At 37.5% G+C, this 26,667-nt stretch overlaps 6 protein-coding genes across 10 annotated transcripts; 4 read left to right on the top strand and 2 right to left on the bottom strand.

Moving 5' to 3' along the window:
• Positions 1-1,121: 1,121 nt before the first annotated feature.
• LOC141848524 (serine/threonine protein phosphatase 2A 57 kDa regulatory subunit B' kappa isoform-like) lies at positions 1,122-4,050 on the bottom strand. The gene is made up of 3 exons (XM_074736562.1): positions 3,779-4,050; positions 2,486-3,663; positions 1,122-1,691 (listed from the first exon to the last, which is right to left on the bottom strand). Exons 2-3 carry the CDS (start codon positions 3,623-3,625, stop codon positions 1,323-1,325), a joined length of 1,509 nt encoding a protein of 502 aa, XP_074592663.1. The 5' UTR covers positions 3,626-3,663; positions 3,779-4,050; the 3' UTR covers positions 1,122-1,322.
• Positions 4,051-5,829: 1,779 nt separating this feature from the next.
• On the bottom strand, positions 5,830-7,241 carry LOC141811859 (protein SODIUM POTASSIUM ROOT DEFECTIVE 2). Its single transcript, XM_074699927.1, has 3 exons — positions 6,451-7,241; positions 6,296-6,371; positions 5,830-6,219 (listed from the first exon to the last, which is right to left on the bottom strand). Exons 1-3 carry the CDS (start codon positions 6,640-6,642, stop codon positions 6,086-6,088), a joined length of 402 nt encoding a protein of 133 aa, XP_074556028.1. The 5' UTR covers positions 6,643-7,241; the 3' UTR covers positions 5,830-6,085.
• A 2,718-nt stretch (positions 7,242-9,959) lies between these two features.
• Positions 9,960-14,109, top strand: LOC141811945 (heterogeneous nuclear ribonucleoprotein Q-like). 4 transcript variants are annotated; one of them, XM_074700033.1, is made up of 9 exons: positions 9,960-10,057; positions 11,713-12,065; positions 12,143-12,259; positions 12,357-12,497; positions 12,638-12,814; positions 12,918-13,122; positions 13,217-13,380; positions 13,478-13,560; positions 13,812-14,109. In XM_074700033.1, the coding sequence occupies exons 2-9, from the start codon at positions 11,760-11,762 to the stop codon at positions 13,924-13,926; spliced, it is 1,308 nt and encodes a 435-aa protein (XP_074556134.1). In that variant the 5' UTR covers positions 9,960-10,057; positions 11,713-11,759; the 3' UTR covers positions 13,927-14,109. The 4 variants fall into 4 exon arrangements, with proteins under 4 accessions (XP_074556134.1, XP_074556131.1, XP_074556132.1 ...); XM_074700030.1 differs by having other exon boundaries at positions 11,642-12,065; XM_074700031.1 differs by having other exon boundaries at positions 9,963-10,057; positions 11,325-12,065.
• Positions 14,110-15,051: 942 nt separating this feature from the next.
• LOC141811946 (protein EARLY FLOWERING 3-like) lies at positions 15,052-18,032 on the top strand. 2 transcript variants are annotated; one of them, XM_074700035.1, is made up of 4 exons: positions 15,052-15,260; positions 15,377-15,663; positions 16,580-17,064; positions 17,158-18,032. In XM_074700035.1, the coding sequence occupies exons 2-4, from the start codon at positions 15,442-15,444 to the stop codon at positions 17,921-17,923; spliced, it is 1,473 nt and encodes a 490-aa protein (XP_074556136.1). In that variant the 5' UTR covers positions 15,052-15,260; positions 15,377-15,441; the 3' UTR covers positions 17,924-18,032. The 2 variants fall into 2 exon arrangements, with proteins under 2 accessions (XP_074556136.1, XP_074556135.1); XM_074700034.1 differs by having other exon boundaries at positions 15,350-15,663.
• A 1,047-nt stretch (positions 18,033-19,079) lies between these two features.
• Positions 19,080-19,813, top strand: LOC141811834 (small ribosomal subunit protein eS30z/eS30y/eS30x). Its single transcript, XM_074699892.1, has 3 exons — positions 19,080-19,178; positions 19,261-19,398; positions 19,504-19,813. Exons 1-3 carry the CDS (start codon positions 19,175-19,177, stop codon positions 19,548-19,550), a joined length of 189 nt encoding a protein of 62 aa, XP_074555993.1. The 5' UTR covers positions 19,080-19,174; the 3' UTR covers positions 19,551-19,813.
• A 2,455-nt stretch (positions 19,814-22,268) lies between these two features.
• LOC141848505 (ras-related protein RIC1-like) lies at positions 22,269-26,628 on the top strand. The gene is made up of 8 exons (XM_074736539.1): positions 22,269-22,304; positions 24,427-24,499; positions 25,347-25,394; positions 25,472-25,519; positions 25,583-25,654; positions 25,730-25,885; positions 26,001-26,104; positions 26,256-26,628. The coding sequence occupies exons 1-8, from the start codon at positions 22,291-22,293 to the stop codon at positions 26,347-26,349; spliced, it is 609 nt and encodes a 202-aa protein (XP_074592640.1). The 5' UTR covers positions 22,269-22,290; the 3' UTR covers positions 26,350-26,628.
• Positions 26,629-26,667: the final 39 nt, after the last annotated feature.

Below are 26,667 nucleotides of genomic sequence, written 5' to 3'. Positions count from 1 at the left end.
GAAAGATCAACATGAACGAATGGGTTAGCAGGTGTCGGAGAGTTCCGACAGGCCACTCCGACGCTCAAGTCAGTCTCCGATAAAGATTTAAGCAAGAAGAGGAGGAAGTAGTAGTAATCTCAGTATGCAAGAGTCGAGAGCGGGAGCTTGTACTTGCATGAGAATTGATATACTTATGAGGGAGAATATTCTTTCTGCCAGGGGAGCAGACTATAGTGATATCTGGGGAGGGACAAAACATGGATCTTGTTGACATCTACGCCGGTAGAGCGGCATCTAGGGCACAGAGGCGATGCACCCTATAATTGCTCTGTGGTTTGATTTTGTACGTCACTTTTGTCGTTTAGTTGTAAGTAGAAAGTTAGCAGCACTGACGAGGCGAGGCGTGGAGACGTAACCATAACTCTTTCCCTGTACAGCAGTTCATACGCTTGATTGTCTGTAGTTTGTCTGTTAGTTAGGATACTTGAGCTTGGGTTGATGTCGGAGTGGGATGAGATGCCCGGGACTGGCGATAGCCGAGATTATCCGAGTAAACTGAGTAAACTGGATGAGCGAGCAAACCGGAGTAGACTGATTAGTCTGAGTGAGTCAAGTAAACTGAGTAAGCCTGAGTAGGTCGAGCACTGAGTGATCTGCGTGCTGATGTCGGAATAAGGTGAGATACTCGAGATCGGCTATAGCTGGGATCACCTGGGTAAAAAGAATGTCAGAACGAGCAGACCGAGTAGACTAAGTAGTCTGAGTAAACTGGATGAATCGAGTAAGCTGAGCAAGCCTAAGTAGGTCGATCACTAGGTAGACCCGAGTAAACCGAGTACAGCGTAGGCCGAGTATACTGAACGCCGTAGGACCAGAGTACGGTGATTAATGAGAATAGCAGGTGAACTAGTTGCCGTCTAATTCGGGAGGGTTACACAGACTGCGTAGGCCGGGTAGACAGGATTAGCTGAACAAGCCGAATGGGCCGCATAAGGGACGATGAAACTTTGGTCCATAAGGTAATGTTGATCCTGAACCCCTGAATTGGCCAGGTTGGATTGTCTATTGACTTATCCTGGCACATCAGAACTCACAAAGCACGAAAACAGAGATCTCGACATTCTGATCAATAGCCAGAGTAGAAAAACAGAGAATAAGGATATCTGCTTATGTTTCTAAAAAGTATCATCACTACAATGGATGCCACTACCCACACAAGCTTTTCGCATTGACACAGAATCAACTAGAGGATGCAACAATTAGCAAAGGGACGGGTATCTGCATAACCTCGAGCTACTCTTTCTTGTTTTTCTGCTGAACCATGAAATGTCTCTGATACTTTAAGAAAGTGCAGCAACGACTGGTGGAGAAATAACAGGTTTAACCAAGAGGGCTACATTTCTAGTTACTGGTTGGAAAGCCGCAGTGGTCTCCAAGTACTCCCAGGCCATCCTTCGTTTCTGCTCCGTTAATTCTTGCTTCGTTTCCTCCTCCTCGAGCTTCTTTTTGCAGGCCAGAAATAGCTCTTCATCCATCTCACAGAATACCTTGTTAACGTTTTGTGTCAAGTTCAGAACAGCTTGATTCCAATGAGTGAGAATGTTCCTCTCTAAGGCCGGGAAGATCAGCGGCATTACTACTTGCCGGTTGCGCGACACCAGATTAATCACTCGGTCATTGTTGCACATGAGCAAGGCCCTCTCTGCAACCTGTAAGCCAATTAAACCGTTTTTGTAAAATGAGAGGCACAAAATCCAGTATTCATCACCAAATGTGCTTATCATTCTAAGAACCAATGTACCATACAAATGCTTACTAAGGCCCTTAATTCTTTATTGATGAACAAGGTTGTATTCACATGAATCTCCGAGGACATAGCTAATACTATGGAGTGACTAAAGTAAATAACTTCACACAGTAGTAGCAATCCAATTGTCTATTTGATACTAAATGACTGGTTAAAAAAATAACTCCAAACATAAATCAATTCACAAAACTATAATAACATAGCGCATTTAGTTCATTACAGGAGCATGATACATCATGCATAACTAAGAACAACCAAAAGTTCATCATAGAGTGGACATGAATAACTGATGCATGTGCATTGTTCAAAGCAATTTCACATTCAACCTTCCATGCTCAATTAGTTCAACTTCATTTGAGCTAGAATCATGAGGAACATACGAAATGTTGGTGGTCCTGCAGATGGTGATGGAATCAAATCCTATATTTGTCACAAAGGTTTTGAATGCTAGCCAATAACATAAAATAATGTCATCTCTAATAAATGGAACATGAAACAATACCTTTAGGACTGTCTTTTTAAACAAGAAACAGAAATTTAAGGAAATTAACATACTCACAAACAACATTAATAATATTTTCAAGAGCACCTATCAGCAGGCCATAAAGATCAAGATGCAGAATATATCTGGGCAGTCAAAGGAAGTTCACAAAAATGGGATAATTTGAGGATAAACAGTGAAAGGGTTCACATCACCTGAAAATGAGAACTATTAATGCAGTATCCAATCCTACGGAACAATGGAAGCACACACTTTTGGATATCCACATCATTTGTAGTCTCCAAAATTTCCTCCAACTCACTTAAAAACATAACTTCCTTCTGACTGTTAATTACAGGCCAATATCTCAATAACCCATTTATAACTGAAATTACCAGCTTAGGCTCTTTCTCTACAAATTGTGTCACACAATAAGTCAGTTGTTGATGATAGATACCTAGAGTTTTTGGCTTGTGCAGTGGAATTAGGACCTTACACAAGAACAGTTTATGCTCCTCTTTTAGAGGTAATGCAAACCCACTGATGACACTGCCAAAAACTTCTAACAATTCAGCAATACCATTATGTCGGTTTGTCTCGAACACAAACTGGTAAAATATATTGCTTATGGCTTTCCGGATGAAAGGCCGATGTGCCATGAATTTTCCATAGACCCTGTGCAAGATTGCTTTCAAGCAATCCCTTTCCCTAGGATCCTCGGAATCAAAGAGGTGTAGCAGTCTCACAATGAATGAATGATCCACATACTTCTTCGCAATTTTGGCATCAAGTGAGGATGACTCTATGAACTTAAGGAGCAAATCATAGACAAGTTGCAGATGGGACCAAGCTGGTTCAAACACTGGTTCTTCTTCTTCAGTCTCCGCGGCGCCAGTACTGGATCGAGTATTCGGCGGGAAGACCCTGAACAAGTTGCTGGCGAACATCTTACAGATAGCAGAAATGGTGGGTTCCGTGAAGCGAGAACCCCCAGCATCAACATAATCGATGATATCTAATAATGCCTGCCGTTTCATATCCTTCTCAGCAGAGTTCTTGTTGGGATCCGAGAAATCGAAGATAACATAACAGAGATTCAATTTATTGATTAAAAGGTTCTGCTTTTCCGTGTTGGGGGCATCCTTGAATAGAAGCAGAGGTTCGATGCTTGTGACTACACTTGACGGGAAGATGGAAGAAGCAGTCCGCTTGACAGTGGTTGATCGGGAGGGAACTAAACTGCCACTGCTGGTCCGATGGATTGAGTCCCCGTTCGAAGAGGTCGTCACATTGTTGCCGGCAGCATCAGATTTGGAAGACTTTCGAGGTAATTTGCTGAGGAACTGCTTCCACATGGTGCCCAAGTTGGGGATGGAATCAGATCGAGCCCATGCTGCGAAATTTTACGGCAAGAACAAAATTGCAGTTCGATTTCAGACAAAACGTCAAGCAAATTCGAGGATTCATACAAGATCAATCAAAGAGCAAGCACAAAAATGCCCACCCACCTGATGTCAGTGCCGAACAACCTCAAGCGAGCCCGATCAAGATGTCAACCTGGAAAGCGACTGCAAGAAGGAAATCAAGTGAAAAAAAAAAATTTCCAAGCCGCTGGAAAATAATGAACGGATGAGGGGTTCTCCAGGTCCAAGATCACGGATCTGGCGAGAAAAAACTCGATCGGGAGCTGAAAACGAGCTCCGGATGGCACGCCACAGATCAGAGCTTCCCTCGTTCTTCCCCCGCGCTCATTCCGAGATCGGACTCGATCAGTGGCTCCGAGCAGAGGGCGAGGTGGAAGAGGAAGTGACAGGGGTGAATGAGTTAAAAGGGGAGAAAGAAATACGCCCTTGCAAAATTGGCAACCAAGGAACGGCTAGGATTCCTCCTCAGGGCACGGAAGAAAAATCTAGACCGTCGGACTCCTTTTCGAATTAAAATAATAAATAGAAAAAGCAAGTGACAGTGATGTGATCGATAGACGGTGGGCGTGTAGCTAGCGCATCAGGTGGCCACGAGATCCACGTCAGCACGCCAGAAAGTTTGGGTCAGTGATTTTTCAGATTAATTTTTAAAAGCAATAATAAATTATTATTATTATTATTATTAAAATGTGTATGATACGGTAAAAGTCCGCAGTCTGACGTTGCGGGTGAAATTCAGAATTGTACTGAACTGTCAATGGATTGAATCTAGATGAGATCTGAGTTTAATCGAACCAGCTCGGTGCACGAGTTGAGTCTGCCATGGACAAATCGGCTACCATAATTTAGTCTCGTGTGTCAATCTCATTTCCGACTCAGTCGCAAATGCTGATCTCATCCTTGGGTCTAGTCGAACTAACTCGGTGTGTGCATTCCAAGGAGTGGAGTTTGTCCAAGACAAATCGGCTACCATATATAGCTTAGTCTCAGGCGTCGACCTTGTTTTGTCGACCATCTTCGATCGTAGACGCCAACTTTGTCTCGGACTTGGTCTTGGATGTCATCTTAGTCTACCCTTTAGGCCATTTAGTATCGCACTCATCTAATCTCGATTTGGGCCCACCCAACTATTTCATTCACGAACTTGTTTCTTTTGAAAAATGAAAAAATAGTAGTGTATATCCCGAAAGACATGGGTAGCAGGAATGTGTATCTCAGAACATACTATAAACGGAAGTGAATATCTCAAAACATGTGATAAATGAATGCACACATTTCGAAAAATAGACACATTTATAACTTTTTAAAAAATTGCCCCTAGAGGCACAGTATACACACACAAAATTTTTAATTTTTTGTAACCAATTATTTTGAGAAAAATTCAAGCTGAATGTCAGAGTGGTCTGTCAAGATCATCTATGATATTATTCTAATTTTTTTTTGAAATTTTTTTAATCTTTTTGTCATTTTCGATGATGATCTTTGAAAAGTATGCACGTTAGCCCGTTCACTAATCGATGACTTAACGATCCATGGTACTTAGATGAGAACAGTATCAAAATAGTTAGGTCAATTATGATTTGACCAAATAAGAGATAATGCTTGACATTATCTAATTTTAATTCAGTTAAATTGTATTGGAGAATAAGTCCAATAATTGATTCAAAGCAAACAATTTAATAATAGTTGTCATTGCGAGAAACGAGCAAAAATATGATTATATATTGCATCATTTGACATAGTTGATTAGCATAGTAAATAAATCAAACGTTCAATATTAAAATAAATTTAATATTTAATTTAATAAAATTCATTTTAAAAAATTTAAAATAAATAAACTTAAATTGAGAAACCTCGCGAAAACCCATCTAGACAATCATCATTCTTAAACCGGCTTCTAAGAGAAATAATCTTATCGCAATTAAAATTTAATTATAAAAAACATTAATGAATAATTTTATAAATTTTTATGTTCTTTTCAAATCTAATATATTATAAATAGAGAAATAATATAAATTTTACAAATAGTAAAAAAATTAACCATAAAATTATAAAATAATAATATTTGAGCCCATTAAAAACTTAAATAATATTCATAAATAGCATTATCCATATCGATGGAACATCGCCAGTAAGTAACGTGCATAGACTAACACATCGTCGGCCAACTCGTACAGTTCCTTTTCCCCTGAAAAAACTGACAAAAGAGGAATAGAAGATTTCAACACGAGAGAAAGGATCAGACCCCAAGATCCTGAAAGACTTCATCTCCATCCCCAAAGGCCATATATGATACAGACACAGTCTGAGAATGAAGTGAACAGGCAATAATTATACATGGAGACGCACTCCCAGGCTAGATTTGGACGTCTCTGTCCACAGATCTCCAGCTCACGATGGCTGAGGAGTCAACCACAGCTCTGCAAACTTGACTTTGGATACGTTCTCCAAGACTTCGAATGGAGTGATGTCGCCAACCACCACCACCTTCTTGCTGTCGAAGTCCACTTCGTATGAGGACACTCCTGCAGACATGGAGTGATTCACACAAATGAGATATCAAGTTCAAGGAGGCGTATTTGTTCGAGAAGAATTCTTTACCTTCCATCTTTGAGATGTGCTTCTGGACTTTTCTTGCACAGCCATTGCAGTGCATGGACACCCTCAGCACCACTGTCTGGATAAGCATCAGGAGGCTACAAATTATTTGCCATAGTTTAGGAAATCGAGAAATTAAGGAAGCTTCAAAGGGTTACCTTGGGTTCCAAATGGAAAGCCAGTGTCTTGGCACCATCAAAAGCATCCTTGATCTTCAGCACCTGGCTCTCGATTAAAGCCCTCCTCTCAGCTTCATCATCTTCGTCACAAGTGTTCATGCAAATGCAGGAGCTTGTCGAGATTGCGAGAGGAAAACAGTGGAACACCCTTTCCAGACCGGATCTCCCCATCAGCTACTCTTGTACATGGTACTCCTCAAAGAAGAACAAGTACTCAGCCCTCCACTTATAAGCAAGCAGGCCAATGTCTATTATATCAATTTGATGCACTCAAAGCTTTTAATGTGCATAATAATACTTCCTTGATAGAAGAGTATCAACATTGATAAATGATTTCTGATCACGAAACACTGCTTCTGGTTGGTCGATTTGGGTTGACTAATTAAATGTAGAAGGGGCATGCAATAGTCAAAGCCTAGGTAGGAAGAAGTCAAGTGGAGCTGTAACCCCTCCATGTGATCAGGTCCTTAAAACAAAAGCTAATAACATGGTGATATCATGATAAGAGAATAACAGGGGATGAGAACAGTGGAAGGCAACTCCTTTAATGTCTATAATGTTGGCACAACTCATATGTTCTAATGGCGACTCCAAAAAAGTAGATCAAACTCTTGTGCATGAATTAATGTAGGGAATCTAATTGCCGGAGGGCATGTGGATGTTGGCCTAAGGGAACAAATATGTACAAGGAGAGTCGGATGATAGGTGGAGAGTGTAAGCCAGATCAAACTACACAATGCAACAGGGAGTGCATGTGGACATTGTATATCAATGACATGACATCTAGGAAAAATAATTGCAAGTAAAGATAGGAACCCAGTTGCTTATGATTAACATTAAGAAATTCTATCTTTGGTTGGTTATGCCGTCCAATCCAACTGGACAATGAAAGCCATAAAGTGCTCAGTTTGCTTGCGTGATCATGCATTAGGATGATGGACAATTGATGGAGGAGATATCTTCAGTTGCGATGCCTAAGCTTTGAGGAAGAATGACCTTGTTCATCCTGAGTTTTAGCCAATTACATCACAAAGAGTCTTACCTGCAACATAACAAATAATAGGAATTGAGTTGATTAGTTTGCAGTACCAATATAGCAGTTAATTGCTATGATGAATCTTTAGCTTGATATCCAACTACAATTAAAAAAGCCTGCACAGTTGTTGCGAGTGCTGAAGCAGGATTCCTCAGGATAGAGTAATAAGCAAAGAATTGAAAAAGAATGTGGCTCCACGAAACAGAATAGATGCGAACTAAATGTATTTGCTAGGATTTGTATGTCTGTTCTTCTGTTTTCATTTTTCTGAAGCATGTACTTACAAACGGATAAACACAAGTCACCAATTTTGAGTACAAGACAAAGAGAGACATCAGCCACACTAAGTAAATGAATAAAAAAACTTATGGGTGCCAACTCAAACACAACATTTTCCTAACCAACCTGACTAATAAGAAAATGGAGTCTTTTGAGACACCAAAATAAACAGATAATAAACTTCTACAATTTACAATAGCATCTGAGTAAATCTTGATTTGTAGTCTCACCATGGTCATAAAATATTAGAAAAAGGACATTTGATAGTTGAGACAAGACTTAGTGATAACAATGACAATGGCATTTGAAGTCTTCAAGATGTTACAAAGAAGCTTTAAGAGGCCGCGTGATAGTAAGTTGTCTCTTGCATATAAATGAAAAAGTTGTTCCCTGTAGTAAAATGAAGTCATCTGCACTATTTTGTTGACTTCTGAGACATTGAGAAGGGGAAAAAGATGATGTTTTCAACAACGAATACTAACAAAGACTTCGATGTAGAAATGTAAGGTCGCCTCGTTCTGCTCTGTTAACTTCGAGGCATTGACAAAGGGAAAAAGAAGTAGAGTACTAACAAAGACTTTAATGTAAAATGAAAAAAAAAAACATTAGTCATTTCAGCATTGTCTTGAAGCACATGATCGTTACTTTTAAATTGATTGTTTTTGGACCTTTCTAATCATGGTTAGGAGACAATAAATATTTGCATCAGCCGACTTGTCAAATGTACATGTAGTTTTAAAATGGATCATTCTAATCTCAGTCATCAAATATATGTAGTTTCAAAATAGATCATACTCTTGTGGTTCTTCATTCTTCGTACTTAATTAAAATTATTTCCAAACGTGCAAACAATTTACACTACAACTTCCAAGCACAAGATTCTGCTTGTAAATCTCTTCTTCTACGTATATAGAGTCAACCCAAATAGCCAACGGATTTAAAGACATCTATCAGAATCTAGCTCTGTGGTTCACAGTTGCTAATTGATGAAAATTTAATTAAAACAAACTATCAAACTTTGACTTTGGAATACAGGATAAATTAATTGTCCTTATAGAGTTGTATCAAATAGATGAGAACCAGTATGTTTAGCAACACAATTAATGATACTGTACCCAAATAGAACAAGAAGCCCAGTGCTCCTAGTCCTCTCTCAATTAGGAGTGCAGACTAAAACCGTGTCTATATTGCAAAAAATCCCAAATGTTACTAGAAAGCCAAAGTAAATAAGCTACAAACACTAACCAAACCTGCATCATGCACAAGATTAATTTACGGGACAAATTGTGATGATTATCTATTTACCTAAACAATGGCCAGCAAGAAATTATTGACAGGGAAAAAAGAGATCAGGAAAAGAAAATTAAGTCAGTTGAAGTGGCAATAGATTACCCACTCAAGCTCTAAGACTTCATCATTATCACCACCAAAATCTAGCTTTTTTGCACCTCAAATCCCTTTGGTAATCCCTCTTCTGCTGCCTCTTCCTATCTTCTCACAGATCTCCCCGAACTTCCTAATCGACTCGGCCAGCATCCTAAAGGAAGGATCTGAGCTCCCCAAGACACGATCCCTGTTTGGTGTGAGTGCATGAGACTCATCCTACCTCCACTGTTCCCTCCCTGGACTGTCCCTCGTCTCACTGTTACCATGAATCGACACCACAGGGAAGCTTTCCTGCGGCAGTGACGGCGGCTGCTGTCCTGCAGACGGTGGCAACGATGCTGGAGACGACATCAAAGGCATTCATCTTCGTGAAACACACCCACTCGCTTCCAGATTTTCCGTGCGCTTTCGAAATCGCCGTCTCTTTTCCGACACCCAGTGAGAGTCCGTCCGACGAACCCTGGAACTCTGCAGAACTTTCTTTAATAATATTAAACTTAAATTATTTTTTATTTTTAAAAATTCCAACTCGATTTTATTTTATTTTATTTTGATTATTAATTATTAGAATTAGTGAAGATTAAAGCATTTTGGTATTTATATAATTCATTATTAGCTTAATTTTATTGATCTCACTGAAATAAATTGAAATCGAATTAAACGATTGAATTAAAACTAAATAAAAAAATAAAAAAATTGATTTGATTTATCGCTGGCGCATGATAAGGGTATTTATGTAATTTATGGGACAAATAAATATTCTCCGCCGCTAGGGTTCGCAATCCCACTTCTGATTCCTCTTCCATTCTCCGGCGAGCGGTGCTTCAAGCTCCCGCTGCAGCACGAGCGGTTCCTATCTCTTCGGTGCCTGCAAGTACTTCTCCGGTGAGTCATTTTTCTGGCTCAAATTCCACTTTGTTGTTGTTGTTGTTGCTCTACACCTCTCTCTTGTTTCCTTTCCTATTTGTGTATTTTTATTTTAGTGTAAGGTTTTCTTTCTAATCGAAGATTTTTGTGGGATGGATGCGTGCGAGGAAGCTCCAGGGTCTTCTCGCTTGCTAGCGTAATGTTTTAAAACGTTAAAATAAAATTTCAATCCTGTACCGTGCACTGTTTTGAATTTACGGGACAAGTTTATAAGAGTGTCTATTTACCTAAGCAATGGCCAGCAAGAAGTGAAGAAGGTGTTGACAGAAAAAGATCAGCGAAACCAATAAGGTGTTGCCCATTCAGGTTCTCATTCGAACCTCCATCATTATCGTCATTGTCTTTTCTGTCTCCATCATTATCACCACCACGTCCCTAGCTTGTTTTTGCATTTTCAACTAGTGCTCTCACAAAAATCTGCCTTTTGGCAACCCCGAATCCCTTGGCACGGTTGGATTAGATTGTTGCTATTGTTGTCTTCTACGTTTATACTGCTTGATTTTTCTGGAGACTGAAATAAAGCTCCACAGGATGACTATATAAGTTTTTGGAGTTGCAATATATTTATGTATGCATGCGAATGCAATTGTGAAGGTGGTAAATTACATGGTTTCTATTTTGAAAATTTTTGTAGGTGATAGCTTTGAAATTTTTTTGAAATTTAGTTTATAGGTTCTTCAGCTGATAAAATAGTTCCAAGCTGGCTCTCTGGCTTTGGAATATGTGGAAAGGGATATGTGTGAGTTGTAATGGGGTGGGAAAAATAATAATCTGCACGTAGAAGCAGTTAGAGAGTGGCCAATCATTATTTGACTCAGAAACTTACACCGTTGAAACATAATCGCAACTCTAAGCATATAAATGTCCCACAATAATATTTTGATACATAGTTTGATGCCTTGATCACTAATTGTTGGTAGAGAAATCTTCTTTCATCAATTGCTGTGTGTCTTACAAGATTAGATTTTGGATTGGATGGTTCAAGTATTATATTCTGTTTGCATTTACACTAATCACTTTGAGAGTAATTTAGTGTACTTTCAGCTTATAGTGCAATTCCTGCATGAATTCTGTGATAACATTTACCGACATGATTGTTGTGCTCATTCTTTAATTTAGTTAACGTCAGACTTTCATTTCATTGCTTATTTCTCACATCAGTTTTTTTCCTTTTCCTCTTTCCTTGGATACCTGTGCATTGGGAAATAAATACTTGTGCACATAGACCAAAATGATGACATTGGACGTCTGCTTCATATCTTATATAGTCATATTCCTTCATTGTTTTGTGGCTGATGAAAATCACCTTCTGATTATCATTGATATATATTCTCTTGCTTGTCTCTTAGTGCTCAAAATGTTATTGACCACAAAAAACAATGACTTTGAAAATCCTTTGAGTCATATAATGGCTCATGCTGTCTTCAGATTCTTGTTCTATAACACTTTGTTGGCCTTTCTTTTTTCCTCATTCTGGTGTATCTATGCCTCCTCTTGGGAATGCTTTTTGCTCCTGTGCCTCTTCCACATTTGCACTGTCAGCTTCATTTAAAAACGTAAGATGCCGATGACAAGAGCAGATTGGACCACTTTTGCTTATTCGACTGTGCCAGAAGACCCAGTTGAACCTGAGGAACATGTAGACTTTGATCCAGAGGAGATGGAAGAAGAGGTTGAATATGAAGAAATAGAAGAAGAGGTAGAAGAAGAGGAAGAGGAAGTTGTAGAGGAGGAGGTTGAGGAGGAACAAGAAGCCACAACTGCCAATAGAAATAATGATTGCAGGAGAGTCAGTGGTGATGCTGGTATGGTTGACAATGAAATGGATGCAGAAGAGAGAAAGAAGCATGAAGATCTCCTTTCGCTTCCTCCTCATGGATCAGAAATTTATGTTGGTGGCATTCCTCTTAATGCTTCAGAAGATGAATTGAGAAGCTTTTGTGAGTCTGCTGGGGAGGTGACTGAGGTGAGCTGTATTATTGGTTTCTGTCGTGTTCTGCAATTATTGTTAAATCAACTTTGTTCAAGATTTTGCAACCACAGGTAAGAGTGATGAAAGGGAAGAATCCCTCGGAGAACAAAGGATATGCATTTGTTACTTTCAAAACTGCAGAGTTAGCTTTAAAAGCTATTGAACAACTAAATAACACTGAATTCAAGGTTGATATCCTTCAGATCTTTCTCTATCAGCAACTTTGATGCTTTGTTTTGTTTTGAAATTACTGAATGAATATTCATGGTATTTTAATGAATTCAGAATAAAAAAGTGAAGTGTTCAACATCTCAAGCTAAAAATCGACTGTTTATTGGTAATGTTCCTCGAACTTGGTCATTGGATGATTTGAAGAAAGTTGTCACAAGCATAGGCCCTGGAGTGAATAAAGTGGAGTTGATAAAGGTTAATAGCTGCCCTTACTGCACATTTTCCCTTCTTTTCTTGTTTACAGTACCATTCTTCAAATCAGATCTTGTTCATTTGGAAGTTTCACAATTTTCATATTTTTTTGGTATTATTGGAATAATTATTTCTTTTGTCAGTCTACAGACACCAAAAATCCTTCTCATAACCGTGGCTATGCATTTGTTGAATATTATAACCATGCATGTGCCGAATACTCAAGAAATAAGATGTCCTCTCCAGAATTCAAGTTTGATGAAAATCGCCCAACAGTGAACTGGGCTGATCCTAGGAGTGGGGACTCTTCTAGTTCTCAGGTAAATTATTTACAATCTATTTTACTACTGTTTCAAAACCCAATACTTGGCTTTCTTTGCCAGAAACTGCTCACATACACTGCCTTACTGCTAAACCTCACAGGTAAAGGCTATTTATGTTAAGAATTTGCCAAAGGATGTGACGAAAGAACAGTTGATAGAGTTATTTGAGCTTCATGGTGAAATTACAAAGGTGGTACTGCTTCCTGCAAAGTCTGGGCATGAAAAGAGATTTGGTTTTGTACATTTCAAAGAGCGGATGATGGCCATGAAGGCACTCCAGCACACACAGAAATATGAAATAGATGGTGATTCCTTATGCTATTTTCTTTTCATTTGTTATCATTAAAATTTAGATGCTTTCTAATTTTGTCCATCTTCTATATTGTTTGTCCTAAATAGGTGATGTTCTTGAGTGTTCGCTAGCAAAGCCTCCTGCAGAGAGTAAAAAACCTGATCCTGCATCAAGTGCTCAGAAAGCTGCATTGCTTCCAAATTATCCACCCTGGCTCGGATATGGTGTCCTCGGAGGTCCATATGGTGCTTTAGCCCCGGGGCTTCCTCAGGTACAAAATTCTTTTAGTTGTATGACGTATATCGAAAATTGAGTTGCTCTATTTTGATATTGTTACCCATGTGTTTCTTATTTTGTCTACCTTTCAGCCCATGATATATGGAAGGGGACAGACTCCTGCTCCTACGATGGTGCCCATGATCTTACCTGATGGACGTCTTGGATATGTACTGTAAGTGAGCAGACTTTCTTTATGTTCATAATTTGCCTCTGAAAGGGAACCATAGTGCCATGATTCTTCTTGTAACCATTTTATTCTCTATATTCTTCACGTTTTACACATGGAATCTTGTAACTTAGATTTATTGATTCTAAAAACTCATGAAACTCCAGTTAGCTAGTATCTTTGTAAAAACCTCTTGATTAAGAAATAGAACAGCACATCTAATTACATTTGCCCTGGTGTTCCCAAAAATGTTTTAGGCAACAACCTGGAATTCCCCTAGCTTCCCAACAGCACGGCCGAAACCGCGGTAGTAGTTCAAGCGGAGGGAGCAACAACGATAGCAACCGCTGGCGCAGATTTCGACCATATTGAATCCTTATGGAATTGTAGACAAGTTAGTCAAGTTATCGATTATCTTTCCGAAAGCTGGAGAATCTGTTGTATGTTATTCTTCCTTCGCCTGTAGCTTCTTTAGTGTGGTGTTGTACTCTATAACTGGATTAGTCAAACAATCGATGTTTATGCAAACAATCAAGTACCTTATATTTAGTTGTTTCTGGTGCGTCTGTGGTTCTTGCAGTTGAACACTATCAGCTGTGCTGTTACTGATACCGGTTTGTAAAGATTACTTGGGATGGATTTTAGATAGGGGTGTAATCAAATTGAATCGAGCCGAACAGTAAGAGGCTCGAGCTCGGTTTATTTTTCTTAAGATTGAGTTCAGTTCGAGTTCGATTCAAGTTTTAATTCTTAAGTTCAAGTTCGGTTCGTAATGAAATTAAATAGTTCGCGAATGGTTCAAGTTTGGTTCGAAAAAGGTTCATTTTAAAGTTAAACGAATTTAATTTGAGCTCGGTTTGAAAATAATTCATTTAAAAGTAAACGAGCTTAGTTTGAGGTGTTAGTATATATATATATTCGTGAGTGTTAATAAACACGTTCGTGAGTCTTTAAACGAACATGTTCGCGAATACATTCGTGAGCCTTTAAACGAATATGTTCGCGAGCTCACGAATCAAATACTGTTAAGCTCGAGTTCGGTTCGATAATATTTTCAAGTTTGAAATCAAGTTCGAGCTCGACTTGTTAACTTAATCAAACGAATTTAAATAAATTTTTTTTTGAATCGAAATTCAAATAGCTCGTGAGCAACTTGACTTACCTCTTTAATTTTAGAACATCATTGAATTGAATTTTACCATTAAATTGTTTTTTAGTAAAGGAGAATACTTCGACCCGTATCCTACCCGCGATACGGTCCAGATACGGTAACGTGTACATCGAGATATATCAGGAGGCTGGACGATACGATCGCCGACACCGTTACAATTCGCAACTCTGATAAATTCCCTGCGCGTTTTTCTCCTTTTATCACTCCGCTCGCGCAAGCCGAGCGATGACGACGCGCGATGGTAACGGAGAATATCTCGGCTCGTATCCCACCCACGATACGGTCCAGATACGATACGTTAACTTGATCAGAAGAACCCTAGAAAAGTCTGAGTTTTCCATTCTTTCCGAGGATCTCCGTTCACTGGCACTGTTTTCTTTAATCCTTTGTTGATTTCTCGCGCCAAGATTGGATCGTAGTCATCCTTTTGTGCGCGAATGGCTGTGCTTTCGTCTTTCGATTTTGAAGGATTCTTCCGCCTCTATTCCTCGGTTGAAAATTGGCGAATCTATCAGAAATGACATTTTACATTCGAGTATAGAGTTCTTCCCTTTTGTACGCTTCCTTTTAGTTTTTGTATATGAATCTGTTAGAAGATCTATTTTTGGCCCTTTGTGATTCCAGTGAACAAGTTTGATTTTCATTGCACAGCCGGTAATCAGTGTGCGAGATACTTTGTTGGGTTTGGATTTTGCTGTTGCTCTGAAGTTGAGACCATGGAGGTAGGGCAGGAGGAGGATAAGAGCATGATGCCTCTGTTCCCGAGGCTTCATTTGAATAATGCTGATAAACGTGGTCCGAGGGCACCTCCCAGGAACAAGATGGTGCTCTATGAGCGGCACAATGTGCCTTCCCAAAGGTTCGGTCAGCCGTCTTCTGCTATGCCACTGCCTCATCACAATGCTTCGTTGCCAATCCCTTCTAATTCTTCTAGCCAGGTTTGTTCACTGTGCTTCTGAGTTTGGTTTTTTATATTTTTTTTTAAAAGAAGAATGATTTATGACTTATGAGCATTGACAAAGGATCTCGAACTTTGAATGCTTAATTAGCATATGATACTGACTAGTTCTTTACATGTATGCCATAGAAACTGTAAGCAAAAACTTGTGTCTTTATTTTTCAACAAATAGATGATGGATTTCATGGACAATAAGTTAAGATATTTTTGAAGTTGAATGTAGAAAGAAGAAGATTGAAATGAAGGGAAAATAGCTTGCATACCTTTGGATGATTATTACAACAACAAGAAAATATTTTTTTAAAAAACAACATTATTCAGTGATCAACCCTAAGTCCTTTAAGTCTGAACACACTTGTACTCAATACATGGACTCTTCAACTCAAACTAGCACTTCAATATCGACATTCCAAGTGGTCACTCGATATTCCTGTTGATTATGTGACAAAAACAATATTATAAAAAGTTGTGTCAGATTCTCACACTCAAGTCCTAGTAACATTATCACACCATTATGCAAAATGCTTTCCTAGTATGTCAGCGGTGCAATATCATATGCTTTAGGCTTGTTACAAATAAACCTAATGCGAGGTCTTATTGCAGTGTAATAGAGGTCAGCTAGCTTAGGTGTAAACATGCCTTGGAATTCATCTTTGCTCTCACAGAGATATCTAGTTTCAAAAGGTTCAATGCATTCATGCAAAAAATGAATTCTAAGCAATGTACTAAAATCATTTGGTTTTATCATTTATGTATGTAGTTTGATTAACTTTCAATTCAACCATAAGATTCTCCAGCCAAATTCTTTCATAAGTAGCCACTGTCTCGTGCACACATGATTGTTTTACATCAGCTTGTTCTACATTAGATGGCACTAAAATTGTTATTTTCAATAGGCAGGTTTACACGAGAGAGATTTTCTTTCTCTTTTTCGCATGCCTGTTTCAACACCTGTTCTTCCATCAGAGATTGTTGACTCTTGGTCATCTAGCATGATAAATCACCACTCAAGGAAAGGAGATAGACCATTAAATGGTTTGAATTATGGGAATTCAAGTATAATGGACTTGCTACAACAACAAAGTTTTAACTGTTCTTATGAAAAAAAACTGAATCAAGCAAGCTATTTTGGAGCTCCTACATTTATTCAAAATGGGGATCATTCGCAGTGGAGACTCAGAGCAATTACTTTATACAACAGCAATTCAGACAAGAGTGTAAAGGAAAATGGATTCTTGGGAATTGGAGATTCAGATAGAAATAATGAGACTTCTCAGGTCTCAACGGAAGATCCCAAATATGGTTTGGAGATAGGTCCTGATAAGCTTACTTGCCTAATTGGTGAGCAGCAATTCTGGAAAATCCAAAGAGTTATTATCAAGTAAGAAACGGTTTCCTTTTTTTTTTTTCTTTTTTGGTTGTGTTTCACTGACTTGTATTGTAACCTTCCTTCTGATTGTGCCTTTTCTCACAGTCAACAGAGGGTTTTCACATTTCAAGTGGCTGAACTGCATAGACTGACAAAGGTACAGAAGTGGTTTGCTGGATCAGCTCATCTGCTTCTTGAAGAAAATCCATATTTGAGCAAATCTTCAGTAAAAGCACCCTTGAAGATTCCATTGCTCGACAGTAATTCAATTGCTCAACAGGATGCAATGAAACAGAAAGATGATCAACGAAAACCATACAGCAAGAGTGACAGTCATCAAAATCCTTGGTATTTCCATCCTCAGCTGAATCGGTGGCTAGTTCCTATCGTGTCACCTTCCGAGGGGCTTGTTTACAAGCCTTGCACTGGATACTGTGCGCCATCAGGTGTTCCTCCAGTAGCAAGAGGTTTTGTAAACACCACATTCAGTGTTCCAGCAGTTACAAGCATCAAAAGCTACACTTGGAGCTCATGCAACATGTCCCTTTCAAGAAGTGAAGCAATCACAAGTTGTTCTCTTCCAAGCAGTGGCGCGATCACAAGTTGTTCTAAGGAGTTGCAAGCATCTAAAATCACTGAGCTACAAGGGAGTTCAGCAAGCAATCCACATGAAGAAACACTAATTGAAGCGCGACAAACAATGACCTTATTTCCAGTGGCTGCATTTGAAGGACCTCTTTCTTGTTCATCAGAATCAAATGGTCAGGAGTGTCAAACTCGCCCCATAAAGCCCGTGCCTTACAAAGCCAGCTCTGTTTCTGCTAGCATTCTCCAATCTACACAAGCGAAAAGGCAAAAGCAGGACTCGTGAGTATGCTTGCGGGATTTACTTTCGATTATTGATCCAGAGCAAAATTTGTGGTGTTAGCAACATGTACATGTGCGATAAAAATGCACGTATTCTCAACATTTTAGGTTGAGGCAGTGCAACAGGGCATTCTGTTTTTTTCGCAATCTCAACGAAGAGAAAATGGAATTCCTTGCCTTTGAGCCGAAAGATTGCTTTACGTTTGCATCTTTGGAATCGAATAGCAGTTTGGTACTTCTTTAAACTTTCCCTTTAACAGAGTCATTTGTTTTAGGACAAAAATAAAAGGACGTTTTTTTATTTTTAAAATTTCATTATCTTCCATTATATTATTTTTTATTTAAATTTTAGCAGTTTGCTATAATTTATAATATTATGCAGTAATTGTTATAATTGTATAATTATAACAGCTAATTTTATTATTTATAACTGTTAATTACAGATAAATTTTGAGATGTTATAATTTTTATCTTAGATTAAATCATAAATTATAATATATTAAATTAAAATTTATTTAGAGATCTATATTTGTTAATTAGATATTATTTATAATGATTTAGTTTTTCAGAGATTTTGAAGAATTTTAATCTTATTTATTTAAAATTATTTTTTATATTATAGCAGTTATATTTTTACAGTATCGAAGGATTTAGAATTTAGATGAGATAATAATATGAATAGTATTAGAGGAGACTTGTATGATATGATGCGGGGTGAGATATTATTTCTGATCGTGTAGGGATAAGAATTTCAATTTCTGTATGGTCAATTGTAATTTTTTAATAACAAATGATCGGATTCTATTTATTTATTTATTTTTTGTTTTAGAAGAAGGGGTGTTAAAAAATAAAATGGAGCGTCTTTTTACGATTTAAGTAAAAAAAAAACATCTTCTTTATTTTTGCCCTTTGTTTTAACTTGGTTATAAATAAATTGTCTAAACGCATATTTAATATAATTCAATGAAACACATTTTTTCCTTAAAAAAATATGTAATTACTTACACATTTATTTCAATTATATAAAACATTTTTTTTTGAAATATTTAAGTAAATATTATATAACGATATTTTCCGTTTCTTAATTGATAAAAGCAATAAAATAGAGCTCCAGCGTCGTCGTCGCGGCGAGACACGTGGAATTCTCGTCCCTATATAAAAGACGCACTGCCGTAACCTGCAAAACCCTAGCCGCCCTGAGAGAGAGAGCAAACAGATCGCTTCCGTCTTCGGCCCTCGTTTGCTACACATCGCCATGGGTTAGTAATCGAGATCTCCCTTTGCTGTTTACAATTTTTGTACCGGGAACCAATTGGTCGTCTTCGTTCTGATGGGCGTCAGGTAAGGTGCACGGTTCTTTGGCTCGCGCCGGGAAGGTTCGAGGGCAGACGCCGAAGGTGGCGAAGCAGGACAAGAAGAAGAAGCCCCGCGGCAGGGCGCACAAACGCATGCAGTACAATCGTCGTTTCGTCACCGCCGGTATTGATTTTTATTTTTTTTAACCTTCACATTCATTCATGCGATTCTTTTCGTAGCTCTCCTTTCGCACCGGAGGATTCTCTGATCGTTTCTTCTTCTCCGCAGTTGTTGGATTCGGGAAGAAGAGAGGTCCAAACTCGTCGGAGAAGTAAAGACTCTGGGCCTCTGGTGGTAGCGGTGGTACCAAAGTGTCTCCTTTAGCTAGTTGCGTACCATTTCCTGTCTGAGTACTTTATCCTTTTGATCTGTCTTTGTTTTTGTCTTTGATCACAGTAACTAAGTGGGATATGAATTGAATCTTGGAATTCATCTTTACATTGATGTTATTGCTATGCTGTTCTGATGCCTAATTTTATGATAAATGCAATCTCTCTGTGTGATTCCTTTTCCTGGATCTCACACTTGTTTGGAGTTATCCTTGAAACAGATCTAACCACTTGGAAACAGATCTACTATTTGCTTGATCATGAGATTGCACTTGATTCCACTTTGTATTAAGTACTTTATCCTTTTGATCTGTCTTTGTTTTTCTTTTTGTCTTTGATCACAGTAACTAAGTGGGATATGAATTGAATTATGGAATTCATCTTTACATTGATGTTATTGCTATGCTGTTCTGATGCCTAATTTTATGATAAATGCAATCTCTCTGTGTGATTCCTTTTCCTGGATCTCACACTTGTTTGGAGTTATTCCACTTGTATTAAGTAAACAGATCTACTATTTGCTTGATCATGAGATTGCACTTGATTCCACTTTGTATTAACTTTCCAGTAACACCTTAATGTTCCATCATTAAAGTTGATTTAGGAAGATGGATAGCATCTTTAGACATTGTTTGCTCATTGCATGGTTAAGGATGTTAAAATGACAGTTTAGTTGACTTTCCCTTCCTTCGACTTCCCCTCTTGTATTTCCATCCAACCAAATCCAGTTCAGGAGTTTGTGGACCTGGAGAGTGCGAGAATAGGCGAGAAAGTTTGCCTCAGTCTGTTTACTTGCGACTCTGTAAACATTAGATAGGATTGGAAATGCAAGGCTTTATAATTCATACCATTCCATCCAAGTAAACTTAGTTTGAAGTTTAACAAGAGAAAGTAGAGATGAGGTCTCGTCGAAATCTAGTTACTTAGGTGCGTCATCTGTTTACCAAACATCCATATATAACTCACCACTCCATCCAAGTAAACTTAGTTTGAGCCCTTGTTTAACAAGAGAATGTAGAGATGAGGTCTTGTCGAAATCTAGTTACTTAGGCAGGTGTGAGTTTGCTTCAGTCTGTTTACTTGCGACTCTGTAAACATTAGATAGGATTGGAAATGCAAGGCTATATAACTCATACCACTCCATCCAAGTAAACTTAGTTTGAGCCCTTGTTTAACAAGAGAATGTAGAGAGGTGGTCTCTTCGAAATCTAGTTACTTAGGCAGGTGGGTTGTCAAGGCACAATAAGAAAACCTTGTAGTCTTTGTTGGATAGGGAGTTTTGAGTTCTAGTGGTTTGGCCTGACAGACGAGTTGGAGTCGTTGGTTGCATGAATCAAGCTGATCTAGTTGGACCACACTCGCCAAGCTATTCGGATGAGTCGGGACAGTTTGAGTAGATCAAGTGGAACTAACAGAGAGAGTCAAGTAGTACATTGGGTGGCTACACAATCTGTCCAAGCCAAGGTTTTGAAAGAGCATACATTGTGTTCAAGATTTAAAGTTGCACAACGATAAAGTTGTTGTCGTGTGATTTATATATCACAAGTTTAAGTCTCAGAAATAATCTTTTATAAAATAGGATAAGATTGCGTATAATATATCTTTCTTCGAGATCCCGCATTAACAAAAGCTTCGGGCATCCGGTTGTCCTTTGTACACTGGATTCAAGACCTAAAATTTCCTTATTGAATTGGATAAACCGGCTTAAAACTCAACTGAATCCTACTCATTATTTTTCGTTTTTTTATAAAAAAAGTTGGAAACATTGTGATCTGTAGATAGGAAAAATAAGAAAAAAGCTTAATTAAAATTGCCTATTGATGTAAACTTGGTGGTATTTGAATCTCCTCCTTTCCTGTTTTTTTTTTTAAATTTTCTTCTCACTGAAAATTGAAATCCCTGCAATCTTAAGTGTACCTGTGATAAATTTTTATTTGTTTAAAATTGTCTAAATTATAAATGAATTGCATAGCTGTATATTATTTCAATCATATTTTAATTTTTAATCGTATTTATTATAATAAATATGTTTATATGTGAGAGCTGGATTAATCTATACAATGATTTGTTAATGATGGTTGTGATTGTAAACTGAAAAACATTTTGAAAATGAAAATATTTTTTTTAGGACATCTTGCAAATTAAAATCAGCTTAAGCAATTTTTTTTTAAAAAAAAAAGAAAAGTGAAAAATTAGCCACAATGCATAATGTATCGATCGTATTATCTATGAAGATTTGAGTTTGATAAGAGTCAATAAAAATTAATCTATTGCAGTGCACTTCACGATTGCAGTTCGATTCGCTAATACCATTTTTTAAAAAATAAATTGTTTCAAAATATACAAACATTATATTAGATCTATATTATATTTAAAAAATAAATGTTGTTTTAAAACAACCTTTATTTTAAAAAAAATAACCTTCATTTGAGAATTTAAGATATTAACCCAATATTTTAAAGCTTTTTTCAGATTTGAGAATTTCAAAAAAAATGTTGGGTTAATATATTAATATTCATTTAAAAAATTTTATTTGCGATGGTAGACTGGGACAGCGTCGTCCATTTATTGCTGCAGAGTGCGCCAGGCATCAGCTCTGAAGCCCTTTTGCCGACCAGAGCGATCGCCCTATTTTCCGGTAGCCACCTGCTTTGAGCGGCTGAGCGATCGACCCGTGGATTCCGCCATGAACCCCGAATTGTAAGCAGCTTAGTCGTTTATTCTGCAAACTTTCCTTCTGATTCGATCTAACTAGGGCATATCTTTCTTTTTTTTCAAGAATTTTTATTTTTAGTCGGTTGATTTGTCTCACTGTTTTCCATCTTTCGCTCGATATCGATATTATTTTTGATGTCAATAATGGCTAAATTTGTGGCGCGGCATGGAGTCGCTAAGTTTGGGAGAGCACGAAGTTAGCATCTGACTTTGTTTCTGGATCGTTGCTAAGGAGATAAGGAACGGTCGTAGTCGATGCGAAAAATATCTTTCCTTATTGGGCATATTTAGTCTGATACTTTGAGATTTCCGGTTCATGGATGATATCGAAGATTTATTCTGTCCAGTAGTTACGTGGGAAGAAGGTTAGGGCACAATCTCCAAGATTTGGAAAATATAAGCTTCCGGTTGGTAACCATATAAGACATGTAGGTGCATGCGCTCTCCGTATTAGAAATCTCAGTCATAAAAATTGCGTGGTATAAATTGTTTTTAATAACTTAATTAATATGAACAATGACATTCATGGTTGATATGAAAAATATCTTACCTTAGGCGTATCGATTCCATAGTTGCTCAGAAGGATGATTACCCAGAACTTTTTTAGGGTACCATGACCAAGATTTGACAAACATAAGCACACTGTTGTCTAATCATATAGGGCATATAAGACATGTAGGTGCATAGGCAATCCGTAATAAAATCTTACGCATAATTAATTGCATAGCATTCGTAAAATTGGTGGTATAAAATATTTCTAGAACTTAATCACTATCTATTCACAAGTTTTTAAATTTTAAATAAAATATATTTCAAACACAAACTGAATAAATAAGACTGTTATCATCTATGCAAAAGTTCCAAACATTTATTTGCAAATTTATCAAATTTCTTTAGGAAGAAACGTACCTTGTAACAAGGTCGAATCATAATTAGACATGACAAATTTAGCATTTCAGTCATCTGAGTCAAAATTGAGGCTCAATAGTTTTAGTTATTGCTGATTTGTTGAGCAGAATGGAATCTGGAGCTTTTTCTTAGCTGAGAGATTTCATTAGCTTCCAGGTTTATGCAACTAAATGAACCTCATTTTTAGTATATGTGTGACCTCTTCTCATTCTAAACTATTAATTGGCTATAAGAACTGATTAGTTATACTTTATTTCCCATTCATAGCAAGGATAACTTTGTCTGGGTAAAATAAAAAAAAAAATCTCACAAAAGATCCCTTCTTACCAGGCGACTCTAAGTTACACTAATTTATATCAATAAGTGGTAAGTATGTATTGTTCAAATGCAACTGATAGCAACCCAACAACACTGAGATTTATGTAGAAAATCATTGAAGATGAATGAGAAAAATCATTAGCAAACTTCGAAGGGAATCCACAAGCAGATAAAGATCTCCAAGAAAGAAAAAAAAATCTCCTTAACTTTTCTTTTTTCCTTCCTCTCCTCTCTTCTCTTTTTCACTCTTTTTCCCTTTTGTTTGAAGCTGCACTTAAACTCACAGGACTTTGTTGCTTTATTCACGCACTTGCACATACTTGCACACACCTGACACAAGTAACAGTTACAAAACCTTTTCTTTGATTAAACCTCAGACCAAGTTGGCCCACCTATAAGTTGGGGCCCATGCTAGCTTATCTTTTGCAATAGTGAAGTTCTCCATGGGCAACTTTGATTAGCATGTCTAAGAGATCCCTGTCAATGTGGATCATTATGAGTATATCAATTTGTTCTCATTTGCATCATGATCCAATGATAATGAACATCAATGTGCTTTGGTCCAAGAGGGATATGTACAATTCTTGCACGGATTGAATGCATTCTGACTATGATAGCATTTTGTGATTCTTCTGTTTCAAATCCAATTCTTTTTATGCATGAAAATGGTATCTTTGAGTCTTTGATACTGGGTCCATTTCTTTTACTAGTCAAACTTGTGCCAATTGGAATTTGTGTGTTTTTCTATCTTGGTTATTTTGTTGAAGGATATCCTTATTCTTGTTCATATTCTATCACTTATAACCTTGTTTTCTTTGGTGAGACGTGTGCCATCTAGTCTTAGTATAGAGAGAACTATCTGACAAGTAAGAATTTGCAGCGACTATCTTTTCAAGCTTCTGCTTATTGGTGATTCAGGTGTTGGAAAATCATGTCTTCTGTTGAGATTTGCGGTAAGGATTCATTTAAAATCAACTGCTTTGGAGTTTTCAATTATTTATAATCAATCTTCAGTCTTTCTCCTACCTGTATTTTGTCCCATTTTTCGCTAAATGTTTGAGTCCTTTTGTGACCAAAATACCCTTTGTTTCCTATTTGCGACAAAAATGTTTTTTTTTTTTGTCATTTTGAGTGTTGTGTTAAAAACAGGGTGGGTTAAACCTATGCCAAATCTAAGGATGAACAGTAGTGTTGAGTTGATTATGAAGTACCTTAAGAAATGTTATTCATGGTGGGTGAAATTTTGGTAAGATGACCTTTACTTCCAAGTCCGCTTGCAATGAAGGATTTAATTTACACTTAAGATTAGGAGAACATAATAATTTCACAAAATTGAAAAATAAGTTCTGTTTGCTTGGGTTTAATTTTACGTTGTAACTTGTACATGCTGGCACAATCTTTGTTAATTTTGAAAATGAAAGATATCAAAAATAAATTAATAAAAATATATAGAAGAAGTAAAATATCTGAGATTCAAATTATAGGTTTACTATGTAAATGGTCGTGTATTTGCAGGCATAAAAAATGATGTTGCTGTAAGGGTTGCTTAAACTGTAAACAATCAAATTACTTCTAGAAGCTTTACTTTTTCTTTTCATGGTAGAGTTGGAACTTTTCTCTTGATATATTTATATTTTCATGTGGACACTTATGCTTGCTAAATAAGAAATTGCCAATACTGATGGTTTTATATGAAGCACTCCATTTTTATGGTAACTTATTCAAGCCACTTCTAGTTCTATTCTTGATTTCTGTTTTCATGCACTTTCATCTAATGTTAAATTTTTCTATCTTGCATAGGATGACTCATATTTGGAGAGTTACATTAGTACAATTGGTGTAGACTTTGTAAGTATCTGTGAAATGTTTGCTCTTTTGCTTCATGGATTGGTGTCTTTAGCTTATGCATGCTGTTCTCTTATCAGAAAATCCGCACAGTCGAGCAAGATGGGAAAACCATAAAGCTTCAAATTGTAAGAGTCATGCTTGTGTTATCAACACTTGTCTGTCTTGACTGATTTCTTTTTCCTCTATAGTGGGATACTGCTGGTCAAGAAAGATTCAGGACAATAACAAGCAGTTATTACCGTGGAGCTCATGGGATTATTGTAACTATCTGTCTGCCTATTTTGTTTGTATTTAAGCTAAGTTCTTCAGTTTAACATGATTGTCCACGTTGCCAGGTGGTTTATGATGTAACTGATGAGGAAAGTTTCAACAATGTGAAACAATGGTTTAGCGAGATTGATAGGTATGCTAGTGAAAGTGTAAACAAGCTACTAGTGGGAAATAAGTGTGATCTGACTGCAAACCGAGTGATTTCCTACGAAACTGGCAAGGTAGGGACTCAGTTTCTTAACTCAGAACCTTGTTTTAAGATCAAGTAATGTAGTTTTATGCTGAGATCACTTGCTCAGTTACCTTTATTAAGACTATCTAGTTTTATGACCGAAGGCATTTGCGGATGAAATTGGGATACCATTCCTGGAGACCAGTGCAAAGGACGCAACAAATGTTGAACAAGCTTTTATGACAATGGCAGCTGAAATAAAGAACAGGTTCCCCTTTGATATTTCTTTACTATTGGTGCACTTATTTATTCAGAACATGGTTGCTGAAATAAAGAACATGTTCCCTTTTGGCATTATTTTTAATGAAATTGATTCCTTAAATCTTGTACAAGAAACTATAATGTCCATTTCTATGCAGGATGGCAAGTCAACCAACAATGAACACTGGTGGACTTGCTACAGTGACGATACAAGGTCGACCGGTGGAACAGAGGAGCAGTTGCTGCTCCTGATTTGCGTGATCGCGAAGTAGTCTCAACAAATGTGCTTTGGTTAGATCTTTTAAGGAATGGAAATATGTCTGGTTGTGGATGACTGCTTCAGTAAATAATCAGATTACTTCAGAAGTTTTAACTGTGGGTGAAACACCTTGTTGTCTGTTACTAGATGGATATTACTTGTCTGGTGCCGTAGAGATCGGTCCTGGGATGGTCTTTTGGCCACTACCACATCGATGTGTATGGCAACTTGTATGGATTCTATCAGCCAGTTCTAATATCTTTCCTGTCAAACTAATGCTTCGATAAGGTTGACAACTTGTCACAGATTGC

This window comes from Curcuma longa, chromosome 17 (genome assembly GCF_044706935.1).
Source record: "Curcuma longa cultivar G26 ecotype Majalengka, Jawa Barat chromosome 17, ITB_CL_G26_1.1, whole genome shotgun sequence".
Taxonomy (NCBI): domain Eukaryota; kingdom Viridiplantae; phylum Streptophyta; class Magnoliopsida; order Zingiberales; family Zingiberaceae; genus Curcuma; species Curcuma longa.
The sequence above is the reverse complement of the archived record's forward strand: the minus strand, read 5'-3'. Positions and strand labels throughout refer to the sequence as shown.

Excerpts from the sequence above, each read along its gene's own strand:
- LOC141848524 (XM_074736562.1), bottom strand. The coding sequence starts at position 3,625 with ATGTGGAAGCAGTTCCTCAGCAAATTACCTCGAAAGTCTTCCAAATCT. Across the intron at positions 1,692-2,485 it reads TTAATAGTTCTCATTTTCAG|GTTGCAGAGAGGGCCTTGCT; the intron begins GTGATGTGAACC and ends ATTGGCTTACAG.
- LOC141811859 (XM_074699927.1), bottom strand. The coding sequence starts at position 6,642 with ATGGGGAGATCCGGTCTGGAAAGGGTGTTCCACTGTTTTCCTCTCGCA. Across the intron at positions 6,372-6,450 it reads CTTTCCATTTGGAACCCAAG|ACAGTGGTGCTGAGGGTGTC; the intron begins GTAACCCTTTGA and ends ATGCTTATCCAG. Across the intron at positions 6,220-6,295 it reads GCACATCTCAAAGATGGAAG|GAGTGTCCTCATACGAAGTG; the intron begins GTAAAGAATTCT and ends CCATGTCTGCAG.
- LOC141811945 (XM_074700030.1), top strand. The coding sequence starts at position 11,661 with ATGCCGATGACAAGAGCAGATTGGACCACTTTTGCTTATTCGACTGTG. Across the intron at positions 12,498-12,637 it reads ATAAAGTGGAGTTGATAAAG|TCTACAGACACCAAAAATCC; the intron begins GTTAATAGCTGC and ends TTCTTTTGTCAG. Across the intron at positions 12,815-12,917 it reads GGGACTCTTCTAGTTCTCAG|GTAAAGGCTATTTATGTTAA; the intron begins GTAAATTATTTA and ends TAAACCTCACAG.
- LOC141811946 (XM_074700034.1), top strand. Across the intron at positions 15,664-16,579 it reads CTTCTAATTCTTCTAGCCAG|GCAGGTTTACACGAGAGAGA; the intron begins GTTTGTTCACTG and ends TATTTTCAATAG. Across the intron at positions 17,065-17,157 it reads ATCCAAAGAGTTATTATCAA|TCAACAGAGGGTTTTCACAT; the intron begins GTAAGAAACGGT and ends CTTTTCTCACAG.
- LOC141811834 (XM_074699892.1), top strand. Across the intron at positions 19,399-19,503 it reads TCGTCGTTTCGTCACCGCCG|TTGTTGGATTCGGGAAGAAG; the intron begins GTATTGATTTTT and ends TCTTCTCCGCAG.
- LOC141848505 (XM_074736539.1), top strand. Across the intron at positions 24,500-25,346 it reads GTCTTCTGTTGAGATTTGCG|GATGACTCATATTTGGAGAG; the intron begins GTAAGGATTCAT and ends TATCTTGCATAG. Across the intron at positions 25,655-25,729 it reads GTGGAGCTCATGGGATTATT|GTGGTTTATGATGTAACTGA; the intron begins GTAACTATCTGT and ends CCACGTTGCCAG.